We start from the raw sequence: 19,685 nt of genomic DNA, 5'->3' as shown, positions 1-19,685 counted from the left end.
AAACAATATAGAGATTTACCTAATGCTCTCAATTAAAGCACCAAACTATTGACGACATTTTTCGTCAACTTAATTATGTAGAATACTAAACAATGATTTAGAAAAAATAGAAGAAGTCAGAAAAATTTTAATGTGGTTCAGCAGTTAAAATATTTCTACGTCCACGAGTCACTATTATTAAGAACACTCTCTCAAAGATTCAGATGAAAGCAGTTTCACAAAGTCTCTTTGTACTTGGGAGATACTTGGTCAAAGTGAGGATGAGAGAGATAGGAAAAGTTTCTCTTTGTAAAATGGAAAAAGATAGAGCTCAATGCCTACACTTTCCTATTTATAAGCTTAGTCATTACATTACCACCCCTTATTTGACATCTAACCAAACGATGGTCAATCTTCCAATTAATTCAGCTCCATAAAATTCCGAGCGGTGACATAACGAAGATATGGCTAAGTATCACACTTCCAAGGTTTACAAAAATTTCTTCTTTCTTACTCACCACCTTATTATCTATTCTTCATATAACACATAGGATCCTTAGGTGGTTGACCATACATAAGCCCATGCATCTAACTATATTCCTTAATATATATATTATTAGTTTAATCAATAATAATTTTCAAATCATCAATAATCTGGGGTATTATGATCCTACTTAATTTGACCATTTCACTAATTTAATAAATTTACAAAAGTGAATATGTTTTTGTGACACAATTATCTCAAATGCACTTTGAATATATTTGAGATTCTAAATTTATGTTATTGGCATTTTTATACAAAGTAATGCCATTATGTACATCTTGAGTTTTAGGTATCCAAAATGGTAATTTTTTCCTAAGTTTTACTTTTCTTTAACAATATCTACATATTAAATGCCCAATGATAATTTACCATAATTTTTTTTTAATCTACTAGAAGTACTCCCAAAAGTTTCTCCAATTTTATTTGTTTTTGGTTCGGAGTTTCTCTTAAATTTCTATATTTTTCGACTAAGATTATTTTAAACCGGCCCCTTTTTAAATGCTAATACACACACAGATTTTCCATTACCTCACTATCTCAGATGAATATATTCACGTATATTTATTTTAAAATTTGATATGTTACAAATAACAAAAGAAAAAGAATAAGTAGTTTGTAAAGTAATTATGTACTTTATATATTATTGGCTGTATTTACATAGACTTTGAATTAATATTAATTATTTAGAGTTATAAACATATGAATCAGATCCCGCAGTAATATTTATAAGATATATACACTTAATATACCCAACAAATAATAGTAGTATTAATTAAAGCATATATATTTTATAGTAATCGTATTGGAAGGCATGAAAAACAGCAAGTATTATTTATTTATTCAATAATTAAAATAACAGAAAACTTGGTTGTAGTTGCCAAAGCAACAGCAATGCAATACAGGATATAAATTTTGTCCCAAAATATTTTTTTAAAAAATAAATATATATAAGATAAAACAATTACGACAATATTCTCGTAACAATTTATTTATGATCGATGACGATGTTCTTTTATTGTCATAGAGGCGCCATGCCAATATTATGCGTGCATATCAACTCGTCATCAAGTTCACGATGAAATGGTCAATATTAGTCAAGGCAGCAGCGGAACATGCTGTACCTCTCCATCAAACGCCCGCACTCAGAGCAAGCCACGGTTTCGGGCATTGCACCAGTGGCTGGCAAAATGAGGCTGGTGCAGTGGTGTGGTGCGTCAACATGGAGCTTCTGAAGGTACTCATCCAGAGCGGGCACGAAACCGATCACTGCCTCCCTCGTCTTCCATAGGCCATGCTCAGTCAAGCCCCTAAACATGTGCTCCCCGTTGCCCTTAACCATTCCCTCAAAACCTTTGCTGATAACAGCCCAACCTTGGCTACTGGACCCATAGCTCAGCATCGCAATGATTCCTTGCATTACACGGTCGTGCTTGACAGTTTCAGCCGTGGTCAGTTGCCCCTTGGAGTGCCACATGCTCTCCAACCGCAGCCAAAAGTACCAGATAAGGTTCCAGTCCAAGGTTCTGCTTAGGTTCTCCTTCAAAATCAGCTCGATGATGTTCCTTGTTGCTTTCTCGTGAGGTTTGCTCTTCCCCACGTAAAGCAACTCCAGTTGAATCCCAGATTCGCGGGCAACATCCTTAGCAATTCTTGTGAATTTCCTTATCCAGTCAATGTCTTCTCCTCCATACAAGCAAACGTGCTTTTGTTCTTGGATCTAAACCAATAAATTAAGCACGTTATTAGTACTATATATATATACACACATGTATATGTCATGTCAGCTAGCATATATATAGTTAAAACTCTTACCCAAATAGAAACATTGGGGTCAAGGCCATCGATGAGCAGGTCCATGGTCCAGGCATTATCCTCCCACAACAATTTTTCTCTGTTGGCGGTAAAAGGGTAGGATAGGCTTCCCCAAATACACATCATGTGAATGGCATTGTTGTGCATAACTCTGCCCTGAGTGTCGATCACCACGAGGATAGGCTTCTTCACAAAGCCCCATTTCTCTCTGAAGAATCTTGGGGCCACTCGGGTTACAGCTGAAGGATGGTGCACCGAGTGCCATTCCATTTGTTCTTTTAACCTATCAAATACTCTGTACTTGTCATCATTCCACACGTTTGAGATTGGAACCCAAACCACTTCATATTGACTCTCAGATCTTGTCATGTTGTGCCTCTTTTCTGCGTACATTTGTTGTAAGATTGCATATTCAGGTGAACGAATGAGTTCAGGATCTAATTCTGTGATGAATAAGGCCACAACTTTTCTCTTCAAATCCTCGATTATGATCTGTTTTATATATACCAAATACACGTGAAATTATTAAGCTCAAAAAATAACAACAAAATGCGAAATCAATAAATTAAATATTTGTTTCTGAGCAAACCCTTTTCTTGCTGTAGCAATCATAGAGTGCTTGGGGATCTTCATTGAATAAAACCCTCAGAGGCTTTGAGTTATCGATGTGTGTAATTTGGAAAGTACGCACAAGATACTCATATGCTTCATCCTCTTTCTTCTTCTCTGTATCAACATACACATGCCATTTATATTAGCCGTATGTAACGTTCATTAACGTAGAAAAGAATATATAATATGTTAGAATATATATCACATATTGAATCCATATAAGAAGCAGAACTCACCAACAAACTTGTAACAACGTTCGATAATGTCAACAACATGCCCTTTTATGTTGTTGAGCTTATGGGCCAAGGAAGACAGCTCCCATGGCTCCGTTAGATACCTTGCGAAACATGTAAAAAGTCAACAATATATGGTCACATCCCTAGACATATAGTACTAAATAAGCCCAATTAAACTAATATGCATTTATACATACTCAATTCCCATGCCGGTGAGGGCCAAAATTTGAGTTGAAGAAACAACAATACTCCGAATGGTCCAATAAACAGCAGTTGGGATATGAGAAGCAGCAGATAGAATTTCAGGGGAGTCAGCAGTAAAATACTCATTCCTTGGAAGGTCATAGAAGTCGACAATTTTCTTTGTCACGTCAAGGATTTCCTTGATCAAATCGTAGAGAGCGTCGAGTTTTGGCTTTAAAGCCCCAGCATGCTCCAAAAGTTCAGGCAATTGTTTGAGAAGAGCAACCGCTTTGGCGAGTGGATTGGTTGAGTATTGCTGGAGGACCAGTCGAAACTCGCCAAAAGTCACAGCGAATGCCACCAAGGCTAGCAGCACCTTCGAGTCCCACCCGTAGTGCTTGATTATCTGTAATATTTCCATTGTAATGGTGTGCACATCCACTCCAGCTGAGCACTTGCTGAGGATCTGTCATAATACAAAATATGCATGTGTGTCCCCAAAAGGTCAAACAAGTCAACGAACTGAGCCACCAATAACTTAACAGTGCTATTAATATATAGTGTGCGCATTGTTACGGATTCTTACATTATTTCATGTATCTATGGCAATTTGTTTGTTTATTTTATAACTTGTAATAAAAGTAGTATAATCTTTTTTACTAGGATCCTCATTCGGTTTTTTTTTTCCTGTCATACTCCCTGTCAACAATTGAAATGTTTACACCTTATCTATTCATTAATGAAAAACCTCACATAATTTGTGAGCATAAATATAAAAATGTATATATATATATATGTAACTATTACCTCGCATGATATGGCGTTCGTAATCCTAGCAGGGATTTCGACATTATCTTGAAGACTAGCAACAGAATACATGACAGCTTTTTCATCCGTACCAATGTCTGAATGCTGTAATAAATCATTGAAAATAGTCGAGAGTTATTAAAAATGATATTCAAGAGAGAGTAGCATGATATTCAAGAGAGAGTAGCATGAGCAAAGTGCTTGAATAATTAATATACGATACCTGAAGATTGAATCCAGGTAGGTCAGCAGTAGCGCGGTGAAAAATGACATCGATGATGTGAAGAACAGGCTTAACAGCAAGACCACGCTCATCAGACTCATGAAGATCCATGATTCTTTTGCTCAGCTCAGTCTCGTCGGACGTTCCACCACGGGTTGCACGGCTGTCAAGTCCGAGAGTGCGAGACGCACGGCCGTCCAGTCCGAGTGCCGTACGAGCCGTGCGGCCACTGAGTCCAACTGCTGATGAATGAGCAGCTCGTTTTTGATGAGGCACAATGCCTGGCGAGGCTAGGCTCTGGTGCGGCGTAAACCCAGATGTTAGATTTTGATGATGAGATGGGGTCGTTGTATTCAGTGTTTGAGGTGCATACGACGCCGCAGTCGGTGTCAAGGGTTGAGTTGCATACGTCGCAGTTGGCGTCAGCTGGAGCTGGTTTTGAGGTACTGCGTAGGCAGAGGCTGCTGTCGGCGTTGCCGCCAGGTTTTGTGGTACTCCATAGGCAGAGGAAAGATTCTGAGGTGGAATGGCTGTGGTGGTCTTTGTGTCCATTTTTGGCTTTCACAATGAAGAATGTGAGTGAGACACTAGAATTTAGAGAAAATAATGGATAATATAGTGCATGCAAAAGAAGAGTAAAGTGGTCTCTTCAAAAAAAATTCTTCAGTTCTGTTGGCTTGGCTACCTTGCTTCCGTTGAGGTTTTAGACTATATAAATATAAAGTGGTCCTAGTGAGACATATGTTAAAGCTTAGGACATGGGGTTTCTCATATTCTGTCCCATTTTCAAATTCTTCCTTTGCCTTTACTAAAGTTTTGTCGTTTATGTTTCATGCAGAAGGAATTTTATTTCTTGCTTCTCCATTATATATAGACTGGTTGTTGGTACGTACACTACTGTGCGTGACCAATTTGGTTTTTTGACCAAGATGTTTTCGTATAGTATATATTTACGTCCGGGAGGGATTATATAAGTTGTTTTGTCTCTCTTAGTATTCGGTCCCTGGTCTATAAATTATTTATTGAAGTTATAAACGGTGTGCATGATATATATATAAACTAAAAAAAAAATTTTGAGAAAAAAAATGTGACAAGAAGTGAGAAACATAATCATATCTATAATTTATGTTATCACTGAAAATTCTAGGGCTACAAACAATATATTAGTCGTAAAAAGAATAATTTGCTGTGACTAAATATGCTTTTAGTCACAACACACACTATAGGAAATGGTAATTCTAGCGCGATTGCATATGTTGCCTTCACCTTAGTATCCTTTCGAGCAACAAAACATGCTTTTATCAGTTCAAAATGAGCATCATGAACAAAAGATGATGATCTCACCTACATGACGGTTAAGATAGGAGCTCAGTTTGTAAGAGGACATACTCGAGCCTAAATGCATGGCTTAACCAGACGGTTTTAATTTCAAGTGAAAAGCTAAGAGCATAAGATTTGTGAATTACTCAGGTCAATTTATGGACTCAAGAAAGCTGCTAGCTTGTAGAACCTAATATTTGATGAAACAGTCAAGACATATATGATTTTGAAAAAAGATGAACCATGTGTTTACAAACACATCAAAGATAAGGAGGTGATTTTCTAGGTTCTTTACGTTGATGATATTGAACTCGTTGAGAGTAATGTGAAAACATTATCAAAAGGAAAGAAATGGCAAGCCAAGAAATTTTGAATGAAAGATTTGAGAGAAACAAGCTATGGTCTAGGAATATAGATCTTCAAAGATTGTAAAATCAAAATTTTAGCTTTGTTTCAAGCAAATTATATCAATAAGGTACTTATACATTTTTCAATGCAAAATTTTAAGAGAATTACGATAACTGATATTTGAAGAGTAGTGCCATCAGACACAACGAGAAAAAAAAAAAATTTTAGCGATAAAATCCCTGTCTCAATTGTAGGCATTTTCATATTTGTCATTGCATGTATTGCGATAGTTGATATCTGCTATATAGTAAGGATACAGTCAGTCATGATCAATTCGATTTTAGATTGAGTCACTAGATTGCAGTAAAGTATATTCTCAAGTATGTAACGTTAATGAGAGATTTTATGTTTATATATTCAGGTAAAGACTTGAGCCCTACAAAAATACACTGATATTGATTTAAATCAGAGAAAGATAGTCAAAGGTCGACTTCTGGGTTAAAGGTCACTCTTGGGGGTAGAGTTGTAGTTTGGAGAAGAATCAAACAATCCAGTGTTGTTGATTCTTGTAGGATCTTGGAATTGGAATTTAAATTTAGATGCATGCTCCCTATTATTTTTTTCAAAAACATTACAGAAACATAGAATAGTATAATATATATATGAACATCAGATTCGTAAATTAAAATAAAGCTATTTAGGATTTTTGCCACCCAAACTATGACCTATACATTATCGTGCCCCCTGATTTTTGAGGACCGTGAAATATTCCCTCCCAACTATTCACAGTAATGTAAAGTGGTACTTCTGTTAAGTTTTATCTCACATGGCTAACATAATGCTGACATAGCTATTTACTCGCTGATGTATCATTGCCCCATCAAGGAGAAATGTGTAATTAATTTTTTTTATAAAAAAAATATATTTTCTTATTAAAACTTGATAAATTAATTAAAAAAAGTAAAAATTAACAAAAAAAAGCTTTCAAATATATTTAAATTTCAACCCTCCTACCGCATAATTAAAAGATTTAATTTTTTTTAAACATGAAATATTAAAAAAAACATAAAAAAACAAAACTAAAAACACCCTAAATTATTTTCCTTTTTTTTTTCTCATCTCTTCTTCTACTTTTTCTTCTTATCTCGATCTCTCTCTTCTTCTTCTACCGTTCTCCTGTCTTCTTCATCTCTTTCCTTTTTCCCATGTGAAGTTGACTAGATGGAAGCCGAAGCTGCTGGCGGAGGGTCGGATCTGGGGTACTTGCGGACGAAGATGGCAATCGCGGGCGGAGATGGCAGTTGCAGATTTAGCGCTATGATCGCGAATGGGGATGCCTTATCGTATTTATTTTTCCTGCTGCAGGTCCGACAGAAGGTCATATTTGGGCTTGAGGGTTGCAGGAGAGACATGTGGAGGGCTTCAAGACTGGGCTTTGGGGTTAGACGAGGTTAAGGGATTCTGGTATTTGCTTGAGCTTTTGTGTTTTTATGAATTTTGTTTCAAATTTGGGTTCCGAAATCTAGATTTGTATTTTGTGTTCTTGGGTTGAAATAATATGTTTCAAAATCAGATTTCTATAGTTGTGCTCCTATGTTCTTCATCAGAGAGATTTGGTAGGTTCTAGGAATCAAGAAATTGAGGGAGTTGCTAATTATGATTGATTTTCGATATTGAATAATTTATTTTTCTTCAATTTGATTATTGTTGAAGTATGAACTCAATAACACAGGGATTAATTCAAAAACACAATTTTAATTATGTAGAAATGTGTGTGTTTTTTTTAAATAAACCAATTTGATATGATGTAGATCTGTGTATTAAAACTATTAATAACCTAATTTTATAAATACTTTAATTATATAAATATGTGAATTAATTTAATTATTTTGAATTAATTAAAAATAAATTTTATACTTTTAATAAGATAATTTTTTTTTTATGATTTTTAAAATTATTTACAGTTTGTGTTAAATTATTTTTCATATTTTAAAATATTTAATTAATTTTTTATTTGAATTACACATGGGGCGCTAATGTGGCAATGACACATCAGCAAGTAAATAGCCATATCAGCATTTTGTTAGCCACATAGGATGAAACTTAAAAGAAGTACCACTTTACATCACTTTGAATATATCATGGAAAATTTTTAACGGCCCAAAAAAATCAGGGGGCACGATAATGTATAGGTCTGTAGAGTCCCATAATATTTACTTAGTTAGCTAGATAGTTAGTAGTATTTTAGATTTCGTGGATTTTGGTTCAAACCGGGACTTAGTTGAAAACTCATAATAACAACAATTAATGATTTTATAAGTTTAACCTATAGTTTAGGAATATTAATTATAACATAAGGTTTGATTAATATTGTTGGTCCTAAATATATTATTTATTATAACTTAAAGTTTAGATAGAGCCAATAAGAACATGACACTTGTCGTATGCAGGTTTATTTAAGGATTTAACTATAGTTTAAATAAAAAGAAAGTTCTAGAAAACTATAGAACCTTCCAAGACCATTAAGAGCATGACATGTGTCATAGTCTTGTTTATTTAAGGAATTAAGCATTTTTAAGTGGATAATTCAAAAATAGAAGTTTCTAGAACCTCTAGACCCTTCCAGAACTTGTTGGAATCTCGTTTTACTCAGTCAAAGTAATTATCACATTCAAATTATGTTGAAAAAGTTCAATTACATGTTTAAAATATTCATATATGCCGATATATCATAGCATGGGATCCGATATGTCGCCTAACAGAGGATACGAAAAATACGTTGGCATTGCACGAACGTACGAACGGAAGCTCGGGACTAGGGCAGAGCCGATATATCGCCATATAGGGGCGATATATCGCCCTTAGTGAGATATTTTTTTTTTTACTTTTGTTTTTAAATTTTTAAAATAAGCCTTAACTACTTAGACCTACCTCTAAACTTTTTGACCGAGTCTTAAGCCTCTGATTGACGAATATTCAAATATTTTCAACTAATATACATTATTTTTATTCAAATAAAAAAGGGGTTAGTTTCACTCCTTACCTCTATAAATAAGACCTAGTACCCACCCATTCCTCTCATTCTTCAAGCTATGCTTAGAGCCTCCAAGGTGCTAGCGTTACCATAGAGTGATAAACACTTGGGTTGGGAAAAAGCTTTGTCATTCTTAAGCTTTATAAAATACTTGGGAAGTGAGGTTTAGTGTATTTCGGTATTGAAGTTAGGCCAATCCATAAGGTCAACTAAGGTATTCCTATTCTTTAAGTCCAGTTCTTTAAAATTCTTTAGTTTTCTTGGTTTCTTTTATTCAGATCCTAACTTTTGTTATTGGTTCTTGATTAGGTTCTTGAAATTTAAAAGATCTTTCTTGGTAAGTTTCTTCTTGAATGTTTAGTTTCCACATTTATTCTTTACTCTTTAGAAATACTCACCATTCTAATTGTTGGTTTTAGGAGTGTTCCAAGTCCAGCTTTTGTTCTCAAATATCCCAATTTTGGTAAGGAAAATAGGATAGTTTTTATATGCTTATATGTTATAATTATGCTATAATATGTTATGTTATGATATATATGTTTTTGGGGCTTATAGTTGCTTAAATAGCAAACCCCAATACTTTTATGTTTCTTGGGGCTTATAGTTGCTTAGCTAGCAAACCTCGATATATTTTGAGGCTTATAGTTGCTTAGTGTAACATGCCGGCCTTGATGGCATGTTACAAGCTAGGATGGCGCTCGGTCATATGCGCACGCGAGGGTGCAGGCTGGTGAGCATGCTGATGCCTAGTTTGTATGGCAGTGGACTTTTCGTAAATATCTTCAATATTGCCCGAAAATGGACGGAACTTGGTAAGTTCCATATTGAAGGGTCAATGAACGCAATGGTACGATCGGATTTGGGAGATTCATAGAATTGGCGAGCTGGAAGCCAAATATGTCTCCCAAGAAAAAATCATATATGTTCCTGGTAGAAGGCTAAAAGCTCAGAAGGCTCTTTGTAGGGGGAGCACCTGGTGTCAGCTCTCCACCACCCCCTGGCGCAGGCGTGTCAAGTGAGCTACTACTAGTTGGGAGGACTAGTAGGGTGGGCATATGAGGACCACGAGGGGGCTCATATGTCTCCATGAGTAGGAGTACTCATGGACATTACCGGGCCGCCCCGGTAGTGCGTCGAAGTGTGCTGCCAGAGGTTTAAGGCTACGGTTCCCTTGGCTTACCGGGATTGCGCTTGCATGGAACGTGGCCCAAACCTTTGAGAGATGTCGTGGCGCGCCATGGCCATGAATCTCTACTCGAGATGGCACGAGAAGTCATTCGTGGGACTTGTTAGCATGCAAGCATTGGAGGGTGCACTATGCTTGAGCTGGACAGAGGTCCAGTGTGTGCTACTAGTCTGGCAGCCAGTCTCGAGGACCTGCCAACATGCAAGATGGTATGGTGCCTTAAGGATTGGACCATGGACGTATTAAAGTCCTTGGTCTGTGACGTGAGCTAATCGGATAGTATTGAATGGGGCATGATGAGAGGTGTTGGCACGTCAGCTTGGTGTTGGCTCTTGGCCACACATGCTACCTTGACTTGCGAATGTTTGGGTGAGCATCGGTGTTGGGATTTTCCTTGCCATAGTGAGAACCTATGGACAGTGTGAGTGTCTTGGCTAGACAGCCTTGATGCCTGATTGCACTCATAGATGCTTGAGAGCATGACTCAGCGAGAGTTTTTCAAGAGACGAAAGTGTGCAGAGGCACACGGTCCCGTGAAAAATGTTCCCATTGTTATTCGAATGGTTGGAAGGCTGACCTTGGCTCAAATGAGTCAAGGTGCCGCACGGGCATTTCCGCTGTCAAAATGTCAGCCCATGACAGTTGGTATCAGAGCCAGGTTTATCATAAGTTGGGGTGAACCTGGTTGGCCCATCCTAGAAAGGATGTAGGCGTGTTGAAGGAGCATAAAGGTCTTGATGCTTGGACAGATGTTGTTGAGCCTTTTAGGCACCTAGAAAGGATTAGTTGGTTGAGACGGGATGAGACTTAGTTGCTCTTCTTCGTGGGAATACTGGACATCCTAGAGAGGGGACAAGTTATGGCTGCTTCGAATCAAAGCTCGGTGATGCTAGAAAGACAACAACCACGTGCAATTATGGAGAAGTGCTACAAAAGAGTTGGAACTCATTGACACGAGACAAGGTTTGATCGAGAGGTCAAGGTTTTATGCTGGGTTCACTAGTTCAGGTTTGCCTGAGTGATAGTGTAAGTCGAACAGAGCGATGTTGTTGAAAAGGGAACTTGTACGCAAGAGTGTTGGAGAATAATGGTGGCCGTCAGACGCTTGTCAGTCACGACAGAGGTCGAGAGTGAATAGCTTTGGGGAACCAGATAAAGATGAACATGAAATGCTTCAGTTGCTACTTGTGTGCCAAATGGCATCACATGGAGACCAAGGTGGTCGTGGCTGTGATTGTCAGAGGGCAGTCGTACTTGGAGGTGGTTACATGTTATCTTGTTTCGCCCAAGAAGGGAGGCGCCGAGACAATTGAGTGGAACGTGTTGTCTCACAATGATTAGCTGGTGTGGGCAACATTGTGGCATCGTGGGAGATGCTGAGTTATGGAATATATGCATCAAAGGCCAGCAGGGTTGAGTAGACCGCGCGCAGTGGTCAGAATAGTACTAGAGTTTCTGGAGTGTCGGAGAGCCGCGTCAAGGAAACTTAGTACTACAAGAAGGCTTAAGGAGGCAGAGATGGTGCTTAAGTTCAAATGTGGGCTGGAGGGCCTTGCTATCGGGACTTGGTGACCTTAGAAGCCTAGAGAAGCTGCCCAGAGGGGCGAGATGCTAGTATGTAGAAGATGGATAGCTATGTGGAGAGCTCACACATAGGGGAATCGACAATGGTGCTACATGAATTCTTGCGTGTGGTCAAGTTGTCGAGGACGCCAACAATTGAAGTGGGGGAGAGACCTTCACAGTTCAAACATCCAAATAGCAGACCAATGTTCCATTACAAAAGCATCGACATGAGTTATCATGGAGATTGTTAGTTGTTCAGAATGTAAAGTCAGGGAGACTCAGAGACAGAGCCAGTTACCTAGGATGAAATTAGTCAAGACTCAAGTACTAAGGTAACATCAGTGCAACATTTGCCTAAGGTGAAAAGTCAACAGGACTCAGGTACTAAGGCAACATAGAGATGTCGAGAAGCGAAGAGTCAGAATGGCCGAGACATTAGTTAAACATCATCTTCAAAAGTGATAAATGGAACGAGGGACCGCACGAGAAAAACAGTTAGCTTGCGAGCTATACCTTGAGAGGTACACCTCGAGAAGAGAAGTTATTCCCAAGTTGAAGTGGGGGAGCCCACTAATTCATATGTTCGAAGGATCAGGGTACTTGTTCAGTTTTGGTGTGTGAATCTAGAGAGAAACACAACAACAGATGGGTTGTACAGTGTGAAGACATGCATGACTGATGCGAGTAGGTCAGGTGACCAATTGAAAATGAAGATAGACAGTATGCATGGGCGTAGGCTGAGACCAAGATTGGGCAGGTTTTGCAGCATATTATGGGACATGCTTAGTGTTTTATGGGGACACATGTTTATGGGAAAACAAGCCGAATGATTCTGAGAACATATCGAAGGGAGACAGCGGATTGGGACAACTTCAGACCTCAAGGGTTAGGTAAAGTGCAGTCAAGTTGATCAAGATTCAACAGGCCGTCTAGAATTAGGCAAGGTTGATTTGGGGGCAGAACTTGAGGCATGATGTAGAGAGTCAGCATGAGCATGAGCCAGAAGGCAATGCATTTCGAATGATGTCAGATCATTGACCACATTGTAGAGACTCAGAGTAGCAGTTATGGTTATGGTCAAATGTGGCCATTTCGCATCAAGCCATGGGTATGCAGTAAGGCCAGAGGGCCAAAAGTCTGAGAGGCTACTTCGCGAAGTCTGTGTGCAAGGATGCACTAGATACTGCATAAAGGCTACAGTTGGCATGAGTGCCACGTTGAAGAGAGACATGCCTTCAATGGAAGGATTTTTCGTAGGTGCCGTTGGGAATAGTTGGTTTGCGAACCTCACCCTGAGGGGGGTGCACCTTAATTTCCTTCTTGTCAATAAGAGAGTAGGCATTGGAAAATTGGTGGGAAAGCAACAATCAAAAGATGTGTTGGCTTTGGGGTCAATGTTCCAAGGGCTGCTTGGTTGACTGGAGGGGCAACGTGATGGACTCGGAGGAGTTCATGTGTGCAAGGAGTATTCGAGTGTAGCGACACTACTTCATGGGAGAATTCTGAATAGTGACGATGGCATGGGGTCCTTGATCGAGTCCAAGGGTGGATGCGGAAGATCATCACCAAGTTAGTGGTTCTACAGTGGTAGAGGGACTAGTGCAGACTCAAGATTCGGAAGAAGCATGGAGTGAGCTTAGGAGTCGAGGCAGTAAGATTGGCCAGCGGTCTATCGATGAGGGCATCGACAATTGAAGTGGGGGAGAGTGCAACATGCCGGCCTTGATGGCATGTTACAAGTTAGGATGGCGCTCGGTCAGATGCGCACGCGAGGGTGCAGGCTGGTGAGCATGCTGATGCCTAGTTTGTGCGAAAGTGGCATTTTGTAAATATCTTCAATATTGCCCGAAAATGGATGGGACTTGGTAGGTTACATATTGAAGGGTCAATGAACGCAATGGTACGATCGGATTTTGGAGATTCGTAGAATTGGGGAGATGGAAGCCAAATATGTCTCCCAAGAAAAAATCATATATGTTCCTGGTAGAAGGCTAAAAGCTCAAAAGGCTCTTTGTAGAGGGAGCACCTGGTGTCAGCTCTCCACCACCCCTGGCGTAGGTGCGTCAAGTGAGCTACTACTAGTTGGGAGGACTAGTAGGGTGGGCATATGAGGACCACGAGGGGGCTCATATGTCTCCATGAGTAGGAGTACTCATGGACATTACCGGCCCGCCCCGGTAGTGTGTCGAAGTGTGCTGCCAGAGGTTTATGGGTACGATTCCCTTGGCTTGTCGGGATTCCGCTTGCATGGAACGTGGCCCAAACCTTCGAGAGATGTCGTGGCGCACCCTGGCCATGAATCTCTACACGAGATGGCACGGGAAGTCATTCGTGGGACTTGTTAGCATGCAAGCATTGGAGGGTGCACTATGCTTGAGCTGGACAGAGGTCCAGTGTGTGCTACTAGTCTGGCAGCCAATCTCGAGGGCCTACCAACATGCAAGATGGTATGGTGCCTTAAGGATTGGACCATGGACGTATTAAAGTCCTTGGTCTGTGACGTGAGCTAATCGGATAGTATTGAATGAGGCATGATGAGAGGTGTTGGCACGTCAGCTTGGTGTTGGCTCTTGGCCACACATGCTACCTTGACTTGCGAATGTTTGGGTGAGCATCGGTGTTGGGATTTTCCTTGCCATAGTGAGAACCTATGGACAGTATGAGTGTCTTGGCTAGACAGCCTTGATGCCTGATTGCACTCATAGATGCTTGAGAGCATGACTCAGCGAGAGTTGTTCAAGAGACGGAAGTGTGCAGAGGCACACGGTCGCGTGAAAAATGTTCCCATTGTTATTCGAATGGTTGGAAGGCTGACCTTGGCTCAAAGGATTCAAGGTGTCGCACGGGCATTTTCGCTGTCAAAATGTCAGCCCGTGACACTTAGCTAGTAAACCCCAATGTTTACCATGTACATGGGTTAGAATTTTGATATATGTTTTATAGTATATGTTTCTGTTATAGTCATAGTCATATGCTTATGCTTTATGTTATATGTGCTAGTATATTTTCCTTGTTGGGCATTAGGCTCACTCATTTTTCTTTTAGTGTAATGCAGGAAACTAGATACGGAGGCGGGAGGATTCTTGGTGGCTTGACTTGTGTATTGAGGACGAATGGAATGAATGGGCTGCGAGTCGATCGAGGATGACATTATTTTTAGTTTTCTTAATAAATTATATTTCTATGTAATTTCCGCATTTAGTATTGTAAACCATCTTCTTTAGTTTAAAATTATGTTTTATGTTTTAAACAATGGGTAACCATACCAAAATTCTATTTTACTTTATAATTTCCACAATATTATATTGAAGTTTTAATAAAGTTTTTATTATTTCTTATATATATGTTCTTCAAAGTAATAGCTATGTATAGTAGTTCTAATGGTCCAAGGTGTTAGAATAGTTGGGTCATTACAAAATCATAGTTCGAGAGGCAAAAATCCTAAATAGCTTTAAAACAAACACAAAGATGTAGAAACTTAAGAATATGCAGCGGAACAATGACTCATTCCTTTAGATTCTCTAACCTTTGATTCCTGGTGGTAATAAGGTATTGTCAAGAATCTAACAAAGAGTGGGCAAGGTCTCAACACGAGAGATAGAATTAGAGAGGGGAAAACAAGAAAATGAGCGGCCAAGAAAGGATTAGACTGTCTAGGTTTTCAGTTATCCAATGAATCAACTCAGACTAACTTATGAAAACCCTAGATATCACATTCATTATACAGGCAACTTAATGAGAATTATTTAAATTTAAAGTAATTAAAATAATAAAGAAAAAATCAAAGTATTGGGCTCCCACAAATGGACTTGGGTCCAATCTCTTTGTTTTTAATTTAAATCTCAATTGGGCCTAAATTCAAAATCTTTTTTAATTTATTTATCTTTTAATTAATTAATTAAATTATTATTCAAATTATCTAATTATAATTTGAAACTTGATTTAATATTATTTATTTATATTGACACCAATTTATCAATATTAATAAATTTGCCTAAAAATTCTATTTTATTCTCAAATTCTTATTACATGTAAATATCACTAAATTGACCTAGTCAATTTGATATTTCTAATTGATAATTAAATCAATTATTTGAGACTATTAAATTTGATTTGATAAGAGATGAAATATCGGCCATGAGTTTAGTTATTAAATAAATCATCCAACAATTTATTATTTCCTTATGACTCAATTATAGATTCGGAATTAAAATCTTGAATTCATAGAATATATTTCCCAAACCACAAAAACCTTATCCATTTTTATAACCACTACGGTGAGTCAATCCTCCATTGATGATTTACTAACGAGTTGGGTGCAAATTACGGTTTTACCCCTCATCAGTATTTTATCCTTAACTCTCACTATAAGCTCTTTATAAAAGACATTTTCGTGAACTTAGTCAAAGAAATGAGATCTCAATCATTTGACCTTATAAACAAAGCAATTAAGGAAATCATATTTTCACTTCTCGTACAGAAGTTATAGATTTCATATCTATGAATAATACTCCCACTCAATTACACTACTAAATCTCCAAGATGTAAGTATGAGCTAGACCGTAGGGTAAGCTGGTAACGAACAAGTCAAAAGATTAAAATAATATAATTAGCAGAATATTATCACTCAGAATTAAGATCGACTTAACCTATGATCAATGTTGTGACATTGATTAGATTCGATAACAACGATACTTATTTATCAATCAATAATAAATATTAGTTCTAGTCCGATGTAATCAAATACGTCCGATCTTATCTACTTAGACAATGCCTTGGAAAAGACACCACATCCAAAATGTGTAAGTAAATCATATCCTAGATTGCTAATCAGTGAAAATTCAATAAATTGTTCTAATCTTAGGACTCGTTCTTTCGAACATATAATTACAACTATAAACCATTGTGGCCTAGTCATTAGTAACTATCCATATGTTTGAGATTTTAAGAATGTTTGTATCAATTAAATATACATGTAACAAAACAGGAAAACAATGCAATTGAATAAACAAAATGATTTCTACTTCTTTTATTGATAATAAAAACGTGCCCCATAAGAAATATGGTTTTATTAAGGGCATAAATCCCAACGAACTCTCTCTTGCCCTTTTAAAACAAATGGGACATGTTTCTCAAATACATTCCCTCTACAGGCCTCTCTCTCCCAAAGTCTTGGTAAAAGGATCCGCTAGTGTAATGACCCAAAATTGCTAAGGCTTAGGGCCTTGATTAGCATGCCGGGAGGGCATAATTGGTTTATATATATGTTGAAATTGTTAAATGCATGATTACGTGTCATGCATGATTAGTATGACTATATGGATATATTATATGCATGTTTATGAGTATTATATATGCATGTGGGCCCTTTATAACTTATAAGGGCATATTTGTAATTTTGGCCCGCTGAGGGCATAAATGCAATTATATGTGATAAATTGTTAAGACCACATTATTATGTGGCAGCATATGGCTCGAGACGGTCCTAGTGAGCATATTGGAGAAATGGTCACAGCGGTGTTTAATACCCGGCTCGGGGAGAGCCTCAGGATTTCTTTGGGAATTTGGATGAATAGTTGGTAATTATTTGGAATGACGGGATTAATTGGTAAATATTAGGAACACTTGAGGAATTAGCAGGAACTAGGGGAAATGACCATTTTACCCTTTAGTACCCTTAGAAGATTTGTAGGCTTGAAGGGCAATAAGGTCTTTTGCCTAGAAACTAAGGGATATACTCAGTAAATACTTGGGATTAGCTCTGTAATACTAAGAAGAAACTACAAACTTAGAGAATTAATAAAAAATCTCTCCATCTCCCTCACGGTTTGCTCTCTCTTTTTCTCCCTCTTTACTTTGAAGATAAGAGAAGAAGAAGGGATGCAGAATTTAGGCTTGAAGCTGGGAACTAGACTTGTTCTAGGCTGGGTCAAGCTGAGGAAAGGAAAGTTTAAGATATCCAGAGGAGTTTGAGAAGCTCAGGTCACTAATTCAAGTAAGGTTCAACTTCAATTCATTGAGCAAAACTGAGTAGTTTTGAAGCTTAGAACATGTGTTAATTAAGGGTTTTTTGGTATAAATTAGTTGATGAATTGCTGGAAGTTTGGGTAGAATTTCCGTGTTCTAGTATGTTTAGAATTGATGGTTTGATTTTAGTTTGCCTTGATGATTTAGTTGGGAGTGGGAGTGTAATGGGATTGAAGCCTTGTGGTTCTTGGCTGAAAAGTGTTGGAGAAAACCCAAAATTTCTAAGTTCGAGGAGGGTGCACCGCGACCCAACCCTGGGGCGTCGCGGCACATGTGGCATGTTTTGCCTGGCTTGCTCTGTGAGATGGGGGCGCGTCGCGACCCATTAAGCCAAGTCGCGGACCGCCTCCCCTTTGGCTTGGGGTTCTCCTCTCTGACTTGGGGAAAAGTCGTGACCCATTAGGCTAGGTCGTGACCCGCCTTGGGATTTTATCCTTAGAGTGGTTTCAAGATTTGGTAAGGCTCGAGGTTTGAACCTAGGTGCTTGGGAAAATTTCTACTACCCGATTTAGTAGAAATTGGGGTCTCGGAGGCTAGTTTTCATCTCCTAAGTTTTTAGTTGAATTGGAAGTTGATTATCGCCAAGGCTCGGGATTGAGGATCGTGCTCAGGACCATTTCATTATATCCATTCAGAATTCAAGGTGAGAAAACTGCACCATTATGTGGCTGTGTTGGGACTGAGATTCCTTGTATTTGAATACTTATGTTGTATGACTGTGATAATGCCATGTGAGCATGAAATAAACGGCCTAAGAGAGTTGGGGCTGATAATTTGTGCATAGGACGCGGCTTGGCCACTGTGAGCCGGGGTTAGCTAGATAAACACTGGACTTGGCCAAAGTGAGCCGGAGTCAGTGGAGTAAATAGAGGGCGAGGCCTAAGGGCGCCGACCCTGAATATTGCATATTGATTGAGATAAATTGTTGAACGTGTATGCTCATTGATATTAGTTTGATGACTATGACTTATTGAATATCTGAATGACCGTCTTATGATTGATTGGATGCTAATGTTGCTTTTGATTGGGATTGCTGCCTATAATCTATTGTGCGTAGAATCTGGTAAATTATATCTGCTATCTTTGTACTGTTGCTTAGTTGTGCTTGTTGTTTTAAATTTTCTTGTTGGGCTTTGGGTCACGGGTGCTACGTGGTGTAGGTAAAGGGGTTGATTGTTGGACTAGGCATGAGTTGGAGAGCTTCAAGGGCGGTGTATACATATGTTGACTGCTCGATCACTACGGTCGGGGTAGCTTGAGAGGAACTAGGGTTAAACCCTGTTTTTTCTGCTTAGGACGACTAAATTGTATCTGTTTGTCTTTAATTAATCTGTAAACTGATTTTTGGGATCCCGCGGGTGAACTTAATATTTTAATGAAAAATAACAATTTTGTTGAGCAAATCTTTTATTACTTAACCTTGTCTTAGTTTTCAATTATAAATTAAAGTTCAAACGACTTCCTTAATAGGTTAAGCACTATTTTAAACATACAGTGTAACGGTCTTGGCTATCCAGGGTGTTACAGCTAGATTGTCTTCCGATGCTATCTTCATCACCTTGACGTTACCCATGGCCACATATTCCCTAATTATGTTGTATTTCCTCTCTATATGCTTTGCTCTTTCATGACATTGAGGTCCCAAGCCAGTTCTTTCTGTCTGATAATTTCTTCACATTGTTGCCAATGAGAAATATATCATCCTCATAAAGTACCAATAATACTATCACGTCATTTTCCCTTAGTTGGTAAATATAGGGTTCATTGACATTCTACTCAAAACCATAGGTCTTTATTATTTCATTAAA

At 38.4% G+C, this 19,685-nt stretch overlaps 1 protein-coding gene across 1 annotated transcript; it reads right to left on the bottom strand.

Moving 5' to 3' along the window:
* Positions 1 to 1,338: 1,338 nt before the first annotated feature.
* Positions 1,339 to 4,984, bottom strand: LOC133822243 (protein SIEVE ELEMENT OCCLUSION B-like). Its single transcript, XM_062254509.1, has 7 exons — positions 4,397 to 4,984; positions 4,174 to 4,278; positions 3,381 to 3,832; positions 3,184 to 3,284; positions 2,925 to 3,061; positions 2,336 to 2,827; positions 1,339 to 2,240 (listed from the first exon to the last, which is right to left on the bottom strand). Exons 1-7 carry the CDS (start codon positions 4,946 to 4,948, stop codon positions 1,614 to 1,616), a joined length of 2,466 nt encoding a protein of 821 aa, XP_062110493.1. The 5' UTR covers positions 4,949 to 4,984; the 3' UTR covers positions 1,339 to 1,613.
* Between the last annotated feature and the right edge of the window lie 14,701 nt (positions 4,985 to 19,685).

The sequence above is a fragment of the Humulus lupulus genome, chromosome 3, assembly GCF_963169125.1.
Source record: "Humulus lupulus chromosome 3, drHumLupu1.1, whole genome shotgun sequence".
Classification (NCBI taxonomy): Eukaryota; Viridiplantae; Streptophyta; class Magnoliopsida; order Rosales; family Cannabaceae; genus Humulus; species Humulus lupulus.
This window is presented reverse-complemented; position numbering and strand designations above follow the sequence as displayed.